The 15,169-nt window shown below is 45.0% G+C and overlaps 1 protein-coding gene across 5 annotated transcripts in view; it reads left to right on the forward strand.

Moving 5' to 3' along the window:
• ZNF827 (zinc finger protein 827) overlaps positions 1–15,169 on the forward strand; it is a 186,300-nt gene that overhangs the window by 42,893 nt on the left and 128,238 nt on the right. For all 5 annotated transcript variants that reach the window (XM_020892016.2, XM_020892019.2, XM_020892017.2 and 2 more), the window contains exons 3-4: positions 5,296–5,468; positions 11,278–11,758. In XM_020892016.2, the coding sequence (XP_020747675.2) occupies positions 5,296–5,468; positions 11,278–11,758 (654 nt within the window). The remainder of the gene's footprint in view (positions 1–5,295; positions 5,469–11,277; positions 11,759–15,169) is intronic.

A 15,169-nucleotide genomic window follows, 5' to 3' on the forward strand; every position in this document is an offset into this window, starting at 1 on the left:
TAAATAGATGGACATACCTGATTGTACTTTATTAATGAGGTAGTCACACTGCGTGCATTTTGATTATAAGCTGCTTGGGAGTTAATTTTGGAAACAAGTGAGCTATGAGTATGTGAACATCTCTGTGTGATCATCGTGGTTTACCTACCCATTCTTTCAAGGTGTGTGTTGGCATAATGTGTGAAAAGCATGTGCTCTTGGGTTAGCACTATTTTGCTGGGATTTATGGGCAGATTCCTGCACCTTTTTCTTCTATTTCCACTCCTTGTTTCATTTTTGGGGATACTATCTTGACCCAGCCCTTTCCACTGAATTTCATTATGGTCCAATACACAATTGCTGAATTGTACTTGGTCCCTGGCCCTGTGTTGGGTGGTAAGGACTTCCAGCTCTGCCCCAACCCTTTCTGACCTCCACCCTCCTCTTCTCTTCTTCCGTCTTTTCCACCTTCCTCTTTTCCCTGCTGAGCTGAACTTGACATCAGAGTTCTGCATAGGCTGAACTGGACCTATGTGAACAGCACTGTGGATTCCTACTGAATTTTATTTCCTCTTGGCCTCAGGAATAATCTGCCATGTTGGGTTAGGCCCAACATGGGCTATGTATTTATTGTGTGATGTCAGTTGTTTAAATTTATACCTGCTTTGACAGTAAGTTTTCTGCTTCGGAGGGAAGAGTTTATTGTCACTACAATCATTACAATAGCTACCGAGAGCCTCCATGACAGGCATTTTATACACATTTATTATCTTTTTTATGCCAATAATATTATTGCTTATAAAGAGAACATGTTTTCTCCAAGGGAGCAAATTAGCAGCTATCTACTGCACCAGGTCTAGTAGCACTTAATTTTGTTTGCAGTGATACTAACTAGTGGTGTATTGGGGGGACGTTTTTCATCAAACAGTTGTAAACTCAGTAAAATTATGAACATTTCAATCCTGTTACCTTGAAAACATGTTGTGGTTCATTCTGGGGAAGTGGTCATATTTCTTTAGACTCTAAATCTGAGTGAAATTTACAGCTGTCAGTTCTTTGAAAATATTTTGGCATACAAAATAGAGTCCATCCTTACTTCTGTCTTTCTCAAAAGTAGTTAACAACATTGTATATGTATGGAAAGCATCTTACCCAAATATAAATTTTTGATAAATAAAAATGCAAGTATTACCAGGGGAAATTCCAATTTTTAAACTCGGTCATTGTTTTCCAGTTACATTGGCTCTGTCTTCCTTTCCTGCAGTAATAAGTTAAAATTGTCAAATAGTTACAGTAGTTTGGCTATTGGACCACTTATCTTGCACTTAGTTTCTCTTCATTATGACTATTTGAACTTTTCCCCCCAGTCAGTCCAAGGGCACCCTAATTTGTGCACTGTTCATGTATAATTGATATTAATTAAACCTAAGAAAGCATAGCTCCCAAATAAAATAAATTTATATGAAATATGAATATGCAGGGTTTAATGCAGTGTAGTCTGATCCATATACAATGTAGAATAGGTGATTAGGGCAGGGGTGGAGAGTGTCAGAAAAAACAGGAAGCCTGTTGGTCACATTAGGCAAAGCCAGTTGTCTAGGCAAAGCCAGAGATGTTCCTTTTGTGAGGAATTGCCTTTTGATTGCCTTCCTGTGATGTGCCATGAAATCTCAGGTCAGGGTGTGACATCTCAGCTTTTCTCTCCTCTCCCAAGACAATTGTGTGAAAGGCAGTTTAGGGTTTAGACAGTGGGAAGTACTTCCTGAAGATGGGGATTAGTGGCAGCCTGTTTGTGTATCTCTTTCATAACACTTTGATGTTCTTAGTAACCCCAAATAGACATTATTATCATTTTCCCCCTTTGGCTTATGACAGTAATATCACCTAGGGGCCTGATTCAGTCTTTATATAGTTTTATTAATTTATTTAATGTTTGGCCGTGCTGCGTCTTTATTGTGCTGGGGGATTTTCTCCAGTTGTGGAGAGCTGGGGTCCTTCCTAGCTGCCGTGTGCAGTCTTCTCATTGCAGTGGCTTCTCTTGTTGCAGAGCACGGGCGTGCTGGCTTCAGTACTTAAGGCTCGTGGATTCAGTAATTGCAGCTCCAGGGCCCTAGAGCACTGGATCCATAGTTGTGGCACACAGGCTTAGTTGCTCTGTGGCATGTGGCATCTCCCTGGATCGGGGATTGAACCTGTGTCTCCTGCATTGGCAGGTGGATTCTCTACCACTAAGCCACCAGGGAAGCCCTGAGTCAGTCTTTTCTCTCAGATCTGTAATTCAACATGCCGTCTTTGTGGTCCAGATGTCAGAGTGGAGGGAGTGATGGTAAAGGACAGGCAATGAGAGGCTGAATTAGGGATGGGAGTCCAGGTCAGCAGAGGCGATCAATAAGGTGGGAGGAGAGCTCGAGTGGGTTGAGAAGAAGCGTGTTGATGAGCCTTCATGAAATGTGCTTTTCCTCGAGTCAAAGGAAATCCTGTCTCCACCCTGTCCCCCAATCAGAAAAGGGAGTTCTGTGATGGGACCCGTCACAAGTGGAATTTCCAGACTTAAGGGATATGTTTTCAGATAGAGAATTCTTTTTCAAGGTCCTTCGTTGCGCTAACCAATATTGCTTATGCCTATAAGCAATGTAAGAACAATTGGAATGCCCTGGCTTACTCCAGAACTCTTCTGATTCCATTCATTTTAAGTGGTTCTTTGCATGTGGAGATTCAGTTGACTCCATGAATAAATAATAAGATTATTTAAAAGTTTACACTTGGGAATATTTCCTTTTAAAATTATAAAAGTAATGTATATATTAAAAAGATTCAAATAGTACAGAGAAATATACAACGAAAACAAGTTTCCCACCATGATCCCTTCCTTTTAATCCACAGTCCTTTAAAATGAACTGCTTACTGGTTTTCTGTGTACATTTCTAGATAATTCTCATACAGATAAAAGATGATCATTGTTTCATTTATTCATCTCATTCTTCCTATTTCTCTTTTTTCTTTTTTGCCCAAGTATTTAAAAGCAAATCCCAGACCTCATACTCATTTGCTTGCAAGTATTTATGTATACATAAGGACTTTAAGGGGCTTCTTTGGCGGCTCAGAAGGTAAAGAATCCACATGCGGTGTGGGAGACCTGGGTTCGATCCCTGGGTTGGGAAGGTCTCCTGGAGGAGGGCATGGCAATCCACTCTAGTAGTCTTGCCTGGAATATCCCCATGAACAGAGCAGCCTGGTGGGCTACAGTCCATGGTCGAAAAGAGTCAGACACGACTGAGTGAGTAAGCATAGCACACGAGGACTTTAAGGGCTTCCCTGGTAAAGCATCTGCCTGCCTATGTCTGCCTACGCAGGAGACAGTGATTTGATCCCTGGGTCAGGAAGATCTCCCAGAGGAGAAGGAAATGGCAACCCACTCCAGTATTCTTGCCTGGGGAGCCCCATGGACAGAAGAGCCTAGTGGGCTTTAATCTCTGGGGCCCCAAGTTGATCGCGACTTAGCGACTAAACCTCCACCGCCACCAGCCCCACTAAGGGCTTTAAACGCGCATAGTCACAATAACTGGTATTAGCATAGTCACAATAACTGGTATGACATGTGATAGGGTCAGCGGTTGTCATATGGTATCACGGAACACCAGGGCTGTAATCAGCACTTCCTTTAATTGTCGCAGAAGTGTCCTTTTATCATTGCTTCATTCAGATCGGGAGCAGAAATAAGCTTCACACCTTGCATTTGCTTTATCTGTCTCTTAAGTGTCTTTTCATCTATAACCTCTTCCCTTTTTAAAATGCCAGTTACTTGTTGAAGAAACTGGGTCATCTGTTCTATAGAATGTCCCACATTCTGAATTTGGCTGATTCCATCCCTCTTAGTATGTGTAACTTTTTTTTTTTTTTTATTAAAACCACCTGTGTTTCCAGGAAACTCACTAGTTATCTAGAAGCTTGATTAAATATTTTGTAAGAATATTTCATACATGGATTATCAAAGGGCACCCAACATGCATCCATTCTTAGTGTTGCTGAGATTGAGTAATGGTTTGCTAGGTGTTGTCAGCTTGATACATCCTTTATAAAGTCCCTATCAACCTTTCACCTAGTGGTCTGAGCAGCAATTGGTTCCTATTTTCTAGAGAATAAAAATAGAATCCTTCTAAACTTATAGTTTCAATTCTTGCTTTATCCACTAACTACTATCTTGGACATGTTTCTGTGTCAGCATCTATTGATCTAATTTATTTTTTAAAATGGGCTTCTTACATTTTATTTCATGAGTGTATTACAACGTATATAACCAGTTTGGAAATTTCTGATCCCACATGATGGGAAAGCCTGAGTCCTTAATTCTGGTTTTATTTCCTCTGTCCCCAAATAGCAGAGGCTTGTGTGACCCTGTGCAGTATAAATTGGTGACCAGAAGCGTGGCAACACAGGGGGGCGCAGCAGACACCCTCCCCTTTGGGGCCGGTGGAGGAGTGATCGCAGCTCTCCTTGCAGGAAGTACTTGGTTTGTTTGCTTTCCTGAAAAATGGAAGCATTTGTGGCTGCCTGATTGTGGCTTTTCCCAAAGTGGGCGGTGGGCGCCAGGCACACCTTAGTGGCCAGTGGAGGGTCAAAAATAAGAGAGTGACAACCTCTCACCTTAAGGCCCCCGATGGCCAAATTGTCAGCAGCTTCTGCCCAAGCCGTCACAGCACAAGTCTGCCTGAAGTCTGTCTCCATTAGGGTTTGGCGTGTGAGCTTTACGATGGCCCTTTGGTTTCCAGCGTGGCGTTACTCTCAGTCCCTTTGAGTTGTCTTTATTTCTTGCCATTTTCCAAGGTCAGGAATTCAGATATGAACTCGAGTCTGGCACTTTCCTTCAGGAAACAAAGGCCCTGGAGTCGGGCTTCTCTGGGCTGAGGTGTGGGATGCCTTCTGAAGCGTGGTGGGTGGCCTCTGAAAGCAGGACTTTTCCAAGGCAGGATGAGCCGATTTTGAAAGAATGAAACCCAGGTTGAAGTCATGAGATGAACACTGGTTTCCACCTGAAGAAAAGCAGGAATAAAGCTTCCTCACAGATAAAGTCTTGGAATGAGACAAACAACTAACAAACGAAAAAGCAAAACCAAAGAAGACCTCCAAAACTCCAAATCAAAAAAACAAAAAAACCCCAAACAAAAAACAACAAAAATGAAAGGACAAGCAAAAAACCCTTCCCAACCCCCCAGTTCCTTGTTAGTTTTCTTGATAGAGCAATGCATGTGAATTAGTGCTGGATACAACGTGCCTTTTTGTTTTCCTTAATTTTCCTGTCTCTCTCCTTCTCCCAAGCCTCAGAAGAGGAAAGCGGCAAGCCTTTCCAGTGTCCCATATGTGGTCTGGTTATAAAAAGGAAGAGTTACTGGAAGCGGCACATGGTGATTCACACAGGTTTAAAAAGTCATCAGTGTCCGCTCTGTCCGTTCCGATGTGCTCGCAAGGACAATCTCAAATCCCACATGAAGGTAAGTCCCCCGCGGACGGGCCTGAAGGTGAGGCAGGCACAGCCAGGGCCCTCGCACCAACCGGGGTCTGAGCTCAGGGTTGTAAGGTAGAGTGTGATGCGGATAAAAGGATCGTATTGGAAAGGATCTCATTATAAGCGTCCTCATGTCCATTCGACAGCCCAGAACTTAAAGGCAGAGAGCAGCTTCAGCAGCCAGATACTATAGGTCATGTAGAACCATCCCTTCCCATTGGGGAGCGGCAGCCTAACCTGGCCTTGCAGGGTGATGCGTTTGGGGGCACGTGGAGGAAAACTTGGGGAGGAGTAAGAAGCAGGGAGAGACAGGTGCAGGAAGAGCTATTGGACCTGCCCCTCTTCCTGGAGGGAGCGCCCTCCATCTTCAAACCCAGAGGCACGCCCAGAGACATCGAACAGGAAGCGTGAGGAAGTTGAAAGTCATCTTGCTTTAACGTCCACGCTGTGGCAGGCCTGGGGGCCATTCCTGACAAGACTGGGTCCCTTTGAGGCTGTCAGGGTTTGAGTTGTCATAATTCCTGGGGTCACACTTAGCAAACATTGGAAGGTACTTTTTTCAGTGTTTTATTAGGGACAGTTGGGAGGCTTATGCCTATAAGGAGCATATCGGGAATTGTCTAGACTACGTGCCACTCTTAAGTGAGCTGGGGAAAACTTAGGCAGCTAGCAATCTTTTTAGCAGACTCTATTAATGCTAATTTTGCCTGAAATGCAAAGAGATCCAGTATCTGAGATGCAAGAGATCAAAAGAGCATGGGCTTTTGATTTTGACAGACCTGCCCTTAAACCTTATTGCGCAGCTTACTAGCTAAGTGGCTGTGAGCAAATGCATCTTTAGACTCAATTTTCTCATCTGTTAAATGGGAACAGTTATGTCCATCTGGAAGGGATATCATTAATATTTAAGGAAATAATGGCAAAGTATTCAACACAGAAATGTTCAGTGGTAGTTGTTTGATTTCAGTAACGGTTGTTGAACACCTTAATAGTAGTAACCATCATTTTTACTGATATTTGCAGTGGTCTGGCTGTTAACATTATTTTTAAAGTGTTTACTATCCTCCCATAGAAAGTATAATGTAAAGTGTAACATAATGAGATAGTTGCTTTTCTCAAATTCTTGTAGTCTCATACTTATGAATAGATCAGGAATCACTGTTTAGAACTGTAGATATAAAAGAACGTGATCAGACAGAACCTCTACTGACTTTAGGAAATAACTTGGAAAATTAAAAAAAAAAACAAAACTATAATATAATTTGTTTTCTACCCTTTGTCTTTGTCTCTGGGGAGTATACCATGCCCTTCATCATCAGAATCCATTTAACCAGGGGTTCTGGTTGGTTGAATTTTACTGAGCCAACTCAGGTGTTTTACTTGAACCCTCCTCATTCTCTGTCACCTCTTCCCAAAGAAAAATCTTGTATTTTACACCGGCATAAGTGGATTTCATTAAGTAGAAGGAGACTTTCAAAGAAGTGACTTTAAAACTAAAATTTGCTTCCGTTACTATGCCCTTACACTGGGGTTTAGAAATCAGGCCTGGCAAATTTAAAGCTTCAGTGAGCAGAAAACTTGCATCTGGCCTGACACCTTGTAAGCCTGGTTTCAGCTCAGGGTCACTTAAAACAACCTATTTATAAACCCATGGAAAAAAAAAAAAAAGCTGGGTTTTCAATAGCAGGAACTAGTGACCCTGAAACTGCAGGGAGATGAGTGGGGTGCCTTGGTGATACAGACGGTCGGCCACGACAGCGTTACAGATGAGAACAGCCAGGGCTCTGCAGGTCGTGGGGTCCTAGAATGCTTTCAGAACAAATCAATAACCAGTACAATGAAGCAGTCGTGTGAACTGACTACTTTATTCAAACCCGTGATGTCCTAACCTGTTGAGCTTTTGAGGAGAGACGTGTGAGAAGGGCTCACACAGTTTCATTTGCTCAGATGGCGTACGCTTTCTTTTCTCTTCTCCACCTCACTTATGGGCTCGTGTTTTTTGCTTTCATCAAAGAACTCATGATTTAATTTTGATGAGATAGACTTTAATTTTGCTAGATTTTGAAAACATGGTCTACAGAGAAACATCATGGTGGTTTCCTTAGGAATAGATACTCTCTGCTCTGTTTGCTAGAGGCTGTGGTAGGAACAGATTTCCTAGTCTGAGTCCTGCCTCAGAAGCAGGGCCAGTATGGCCTAAAGGTTAATATCTCAAACCCTGTGGTCAGAAAAACAAAAACAAAAAAGCCTTAGTTAGACTTTCAGTAGCTGTGGAGCTTTGGGTAAGTCATTTAACCTCTCCAAGCCTCTGTTTCCGCTCTTGGAGATAGTAATCGTATGGTGTATCTTGTGGAGTTGTTATGAGGGTTAAATGAAAGAATGGATATAAAGCACTTAATTTGATGCCCAGCATGGAGAAACCCTCAAGAAATGTGGCTACTATAGTAATTACTATCCAAAAGCCATCTGACTATATATTAACATTTACATTTAGAAATAAATCAATGACACGGCATAAAAGAATGACTCTAAATTTTATTGCTTTTCTCTCTTTGTGACACAGCGAGAATTTAGAAAAACTGATGAAAAGAATCTGAAATTGGCCCTTAATCCCATCACGCAGAAATAACCATTATTACCATGCTAATCTGTATAGCCTTCTGTATTTATTATATAGATTTACTTAAGGAACAATGGGATTCTTAACGGATTTGTTCAACTATAGTACTTACTGGGTTCTAGGCACTGTGCATTTTCTGAAAGCCTGCCTTTTCTCCTTAATATATCATGCAAATGTTTTTATGGCTTGCTTCGGAAGGAGCTTGTAAATGCCTCCAGCTTCCTCGGGGTTATCTTAGATTTCCATTAAGTCTTTTACAACTTTCCTGGATGAGTGAGCATACAGGAATTCAATATGAAATTCGTAAGCTGGAATTGAACAGAGAAGGTGAGGAGGACCGAGAACAGGAACATGGGTGAAGAAATGGCAAGAAGCAGGCAGGGGTCAGGGTGCTGACTTTTTCTAGTCTCAGGCGTGCCAGGTAAGGCAGTGACCGCTAGGTTCACCCCCTCCCAGCCTGCCTGGCCCCCTAAGCGGGGTGAGTGGAGATGTTGTTCCCCACACTGTCCGAGAGGGACACGGTGATGCAACAGTCTTTAAACTTCTTGTGGTGGTGACATGTGCTCTCTGTGTAGGGTGACCAGCAGGCAGCCCCTCTCTACGTGACCTGGAAAGAATGACACGCTTTAGTCAAGGGTTTCTTGACGGTAGCCGACCGAGAGCGATTTTGAAGGCGATGTCAGGCTAAAGAGAGTACAGATGATCCCAGAAAGGGCTTTTATTGTCAGGAGAGCAGGGGCGAGCCTTCCCTCCACGGCCAAATACGAGCTTGAGCCCCTCTGGGCCGGTCTAGCTCAAATATAATGCTAAGTGTGACCGTCAGCACCACATCCACTGTGTTTCTTTTCCACACTCACTCATTTTCCCGCAACTAAATATAGCCAAGCCAGGATGGGGTGGAAAAGGAGCCGTGCATGGGGCTTGGGCATGGACTCTTTTGAATCCAGGATTTTGGATTTTAGAACCTGGACTCCATCCTTTTTCTTTTCCAGAAGCTGCTCCCGGAGCTTCCTTCTTGATTAGCGCTTGTCCTCTGCCGGGGCAGTAGATGCCTGGACATTTCTGAAACGGGATCTATCCCACCACCCGGCTCCCGGGGATGGCGGAAGCTTTCTGCCTAGTGACCTTTACCACCTGGCTCCGGGGGGAGCCATGGGTTGCACCTGTCAGGGTCCCCTGGGGCTGTGACCGGAGGCCCCACAAGGTGCCAGCTCCCGTGTGAGCTGGGTAGAAGAGAGGGTGGGGAATGTTCCCGACTGCGTGAGGGAGAAAGCAAGTGAACCCATCCACTCCAGAGCGAAGTCCCTTTGTTGTGAAAGAACTGAGACAGCCCTCAGCCAGCAACAAAGGGTGCGTGGCACCCTCCATCCTCTCCCCACCTGTCAGGCGGAAAGCCTTTTAATGAGCAAGGCTTTGCCGCAGCTGAATTTAAGTGTATCTGGTTATTTCTTTGGAGAAATTCATGCTTTGGGGGACCCAGAATCTCTTCTGTTGTTTTTTTCAAAAAGCCACAGTGGGGTGCTGTAGCGACAGGATCTCACCATTAACTTTTAATTTCTTTGCTTTTGTTGGTCACTGAACATTATTTAAAAGTATGTTTTGGCTGGTGAATAATGCTTTTGGATTGCACTCAGAATGCATAAACAGCTGTAGTAAAACTTGCTCTCTTAGAAAGGAAGCGCACGCAGAGGGGCCAGGTGGCCCAGTGGATTAAGGAACCTTTGACCTTTCACCTTCATTCGACCTGGGTTCAAATCCTGCCTAGATCGCCAAAGAGGAGAGGTCAGTTTGACTCGGGGTTTGAATTCCTTTCCCTCGTTTTTTCCAAAATCACACAGTTCCCCAAATCTTTTGGCCCAAATCTACGCCATTGGCAGTTTCTGCTCGAGGGAGGGCCAGTCCTGAAATAGCAGGGTGGAGCAGGTCAGTGCTCAAGTACATTGGCAGAGATGAATGGGGAAGTTACAGGCTTACACCTGCCAGCTCCACGCCTGGCTCAGGCCAATGCAGCGATTTCCTCACTTTTTCAAGCCCTAAATTTGATCATGACAGGAAGGAAAGAAAAATGTTTCTTCCCATTTTTACAGGTATTGTGCAGGCAAGGCTGGAACTGGGTTTCCAAGTCTGCATTCTTTCATTGTAGACATGCCTATCTAGACCCTGCTAGAAAGAACCATATTTGGCACCTCTGGTTTCATCTTGCTGAGACTGTTTGGTGGGCATCAGCCTCTGGTTTTTCTCCCTCTGTGCTCCTTCTGTTTTTTTTTAGACGCTGCCTGTAGATGGCTGGAAGAATACAGAAAGGAAGGGTGTCTTAGAAGCTTAGAGAGTTGTTTTTATTTATTTATTTTTGTCCACATTGCACAGCACGCGGGATCTTAGTTCCCTGACCAGAAGTCGAACCCATGCCCCTACAGTGGGAGCGCAGATTCTTAACCACTTGGCCACCAGGGCAGTCCCTCCCCATCTGCTTTCTTTATATGTCCTTTTGCTCTGTCCACGTGCTCCAGGGTCTCAATTTCTCTATGAAACAGGAATGCCCTGGAGGCATTATTTTCCACAGTCTTAATTACCTAGAGAAGCATTTTTGAAAGTGGAAATTATGTTTGCAAAGCATAACTACTTCTCTGGGTAGTAATCACTGGGTCCATGCAGCATATTATATTGTGAGAGGAATGACTTGACAGGGTACCTCTTTTGACCACCCCCCCCAACTAGTAATTATGTTAGTTCAAATTGTGCTGGGTTTATAATGTTTTCTTTGAAGACATCAACGGAGATGGGATGACTAGAACATGAAGAGGTTTCTACCCTAGACAGCCTCCATGGGCAGACTGCGTCCCCGGTTGTTGAGTGTGGATCTCCTAATGGACTCTTAACCTGTGTGGACCCGCTCTGTGTTTAGGGATGACCCTCATGACCTAAAGCACACGATGAAGTGCTCCTCTGGTGATATGATTGCCTGGGCCAGGAAGGGAATGGCAGCCCTATTCCATTATTCTTGTCTGGAGAATCCCACGGACAGAGGAGCCTGGCGGGCTAGAGTCCACAGGGTCGTGAAGAGTCAGACGTGACCCAGCAGCTCAGCAGTGCAAGCATGCAGAGGGTGGAGGCCCAGCAGGGCGTCCTCCGTCGGCACGCAGTGGCCAGCTCACTCTTGTTGCTTCTCCATCAGGTTCATCAGCACCAGGACCGGGGAGAGACCTTTCAGTGCCAGCTCTGCCCGTTCACTTCCTCCCGCCACTTCAGCCTGAAGCTCCACATGCGTTGCCATCAGCACTTCCTGAGGACAGAAGCCAAGGTGAAGGAGGAGCTCCCAGACCCCGAGGTCAAGGGGCCTCCCCACCTCAGTGACAGTTCCTGCCTGGGGCAGCAAAGGGAAGGAGGAGGGACAGAGCTAGTGGGGACCATGATGAAGTCCAGCACTCCAGAAAGGACTAGCCAGGGTGGGGCTGGCGTCTCGCCTTTGCTGGTGAAGGAGGAGCCCAAGGAAGATAACGGCCTGCCAACCTCCTTTCCTCTGAATGCTACCGACAGGCCAGCCAACCACACAAAGCTGAGAGAGCCTTCCGAGTTCGCGGCCAACAGTGCGTCCGCATTGTTCAGCCAGGACATCTCTGTTAAGATGGCGTCTGATTTTCTCATGAAGTTGTCAGGTACTTGAAGAGGGGTGTCCCCTCTCTCTCTCTCTCTCCCCTGTTTTGTCTCTATCTACCAGTATTCGTAGCTATACGATGAGCTGGTAGGACTAAGTGATTTCAGGGTCCCTCTACATGACAGTTGTCTGCACCCTCACACATTTTCTCCTTGAGGCTTTTTTTTTTAACCGTCCTGTGGAAGTAGGCATGGCTGTGGTTTGGGTCTCGAAACCACAGAGATGGTTGATTTCTTTCTGGTTTCCCCCTGTTATGGGTTCCTGCTGTGGGGGACAGGTCACAGGGCAGCCAGGTTGGTGACAGTTAGTTCTTTGTGTGACCTTGAGCCCTATTTAACTTGTCTCTCCATTGACCTTAAACCTTATTTAACTTGTCTCTCCACTGGGTTCTTTGAAAGGGCTTGTATGGGACATCTTGCTTTACGTATACTCAAGTTCTTGATAGCCTTGATGTGAAAGATTCTAAAGGACATATACACAGGGTACTATTAGAAAAATTTTAGAGTTTTAAAATCTGAGCAAATGATAAAATTATCTTTGGGTTTTGTTTTCTTCTAATGGAAAGTTTTTTATTGTGGTTAAAAAAATATATGAAATTTGCCATTTTAAGCATTTTCAGGTATCCAGTTCCTTAGCATTAAGTATATTTACATTGTTGTGTAACCATCACTACCATCTGTCTTCGGAACTTTTTCATCCTCCCAAACTGAAGCCTTGTACCCATTAACCAAGAATTCTTCCCTCCCCTCTGCCCTGGTAGTCACTATTCTACCTTCTGTCTCTGTGAACATAACTACACTAGGAACCTCTTGTAAAGTGGAATTTAAAAAAATTGTTAATATTCTTTTGCAGCTGCCTCGAGTGCTTTTTAGAAAGAAGTTGTAGTATGTCATAAAAATGTATTACTAATTGATACGACTCTCACCATCAAATTATACATGATGTTTCATTTCGTTCCCCACCCCCCCCACCAATTTCTTTGATTAAGTCCTGGAGTTGAATAGGAGTGTCATGATGCCGGAGGAGCACTGTTTTTCCTGACTTTTTTTTGAGAAAACTTGTTGTGGGCCCGTGCTGCTACTCGTTATATTTTTTAAAGTCTGATTTTAAATTTTAAAAGAGATGTAGAGGATGGGGAAAGGTCGGCTGAGAATTGGTTCTGTCTCTCAGTAAGGACGGCAGGCCCCACGATGATTTCCAAATGCCATTTCAGCTCTTTGGAGATTGACAATACCCTTTTAAATGGAGAATAATTGGTCACCACCTTCCTTTAAATGGACTGTGAGTCAAATTTCACTAAATGTCATCGCCAGGTGAATTAGAGGTTCTGCTTCACTCCGAAGTCCCTTTGCTCAGTGACACGTCAGTCAGGTCTTCTGGAACGTTCCCATCACCCCAGGTCTGTGCCCCTCAGGAGTGCTCAGGGCTGGTTGGAAGAAATAAGGAAAGGCGGGGGATGGGAGTGAGGCATCGCAGAAAGAACTGAGATGTAATGTCACAGGGAGGCACCCCACCCTGCATGACCTGTGAGCACATCCTACACCGTGAATGGTCAAGTGGCAGGAAGTCAGGTGCCTTGAGCGTGGCAATGAACGGTGATCTGTCCCTGCCTTCTCCTCTCCCATCCCAGCCTAGGGAACATGTGCTCTTGAAAACTCTGCATTTTACACATAAACATGTTTGGAGATGTGGGGAAAACGTGGGCTTCTGGGTTTCGTTTTGCTGCAGATTCTTCAATTTTCACTTCTGGGAGAGCACTGGTTCTTTCTTGATAGTATGTCCCACCAATGTCAGAGCAAAAGGGGCTCCTTTTCTGGGCTCTTCTAGTGCTTCCTCAAGGGAAGGAATGCAGTGGTGGGCGTATTCACTTAGGGTGCCTAAATGGGACATTTCCTTACTTAGCAGACAAGGGGGAAACTGGAGGGGTGAGTAGCTCTTAGGAAGAAGGTGTCTTCTTTACTCCAGGACTGCAGCAAGTTTTTAAATCCTGAGGAAGGTGAGAGAGGGTAGAGGAAGGCTTGATAATACACAACTTCTGGTGGGCTTGGCTATGGGTGCCCCACATCAGTCTGTAATTAGCTACAGACCCATTCTCAGGGAGTGTAAGATAAGACCTGTGGCTGCTGGAAGCCAGGCTTGCAACAGGAGGAACACAAGAGGAAAAGGCAGTCGGGAGGCTGGGGTGGAAAACCACGCGCCCAAGCCTTCTCCTGTCATCTGTTTCCTCAGCCGGCTATTAACGGGGGCTTGTTTACGGGTTTGGCAGTCGCAGTATTTACTGACTGATCAACGGGCATAAGAAAACAGATAACAAATGCACGCTGTTTATGCAAAAGGCCCGTGCAGCTATTTTATGGTGGCTTACTAGAGGTCCTGAAACCTGACTTGTGTGCGCTGTTACCTAGCAACCTGTTACAAAGTCACCGGGGAGTGAGATGCATCGGTAATTTTTTTGTGTGTGTGCATATTTGGATGTAAATGTAAACTTGGTGACAGGGGCAGCGCAGCCCACGGGAGAAGATATGTGAAAAGGAAAGGAATACATTTTCGGGGGAGAAGGGGAGATTATTAATTTTTTTTTTCTTCCACTTGCTTTCTGGTTGATCAGGCCCTATAATTGATAGCGGCTCGCCCCAGGGTACTCTACCTGGCTGTGTCCGTGGCTGTGATCCCCGGACCAAAGGGCCAGACCCCGGGGAGCTGTGGATGAGCTTCTAGCTCTTTCCCTTATCAGATGTTGGGTTAGCATCGGGCCTTGTCCCCCAGCCTCATAACGGTGCCATTGTTCTCGTCTTGAATTTTTGAGCCAGGCTCTGTGCGTGCACCTGCTGGGACCCTAGGGTGCAGCTGTTTGTGGACACCGGGGCTGGGAGCCTCTGCCAGCCACGTCATTGCAGAACCGGAGCACAGAGACAAATTCAAGCGTGTCCGTATCTTCTTGTTTTCAAAAGCGAGATGGAAAACACTTGATTCTTTCTTGCTTGCTGATTAAGGGGAGTCTTTCTTGCTCCTTCAACACACATTCAACACACAAATGACTTTAAGAGAACCCAGGAGGATTAAAGGGCTTCCTGAGGTGTTGCTAGTGGTAAAGAATCTGCCTGCCAGTGCAGGAGATGCAAGAGAGTGGGTTTGATCCCTGCGTCTGGAAGATCCCCTTGGAGTAGTAAGTGACAACCCACTCCAGTATTCTTGCCTAGAGAATTCCATGGACAAAGGAGCCTGGTGGGCTATAGTCCATGGAACCACAGACTCACTGCACAACTGAACACACACACAGTAGTATTAAAAATCGCTGGTGGAATGCTGTTTTAAGGGGACTTGAAGGCCACCTATCCTGATCCCCATTTTGAAGACTTCCAGCGTCTGTGATTGTGACATCAAACCCCTTCCCCAAACCATCCAGACTTCT

The sequence above is a fragment of the Odocoileus virginianus genome, chromosome 12 (assembly GCF_023699985.2).
Source record: "Odocoileus virginianus isolate 20LAN1187 ecotype Illinois chromosome 12, Ovbor_1.2, whole genome shotgun sequence".
Classification (NCBI taxonomy): Eukaryota; Metazoa; Chordata; class Mammalia; order Artiodactyla; family Cervidae; genus Odocoileus; species Odocoileus virginianus.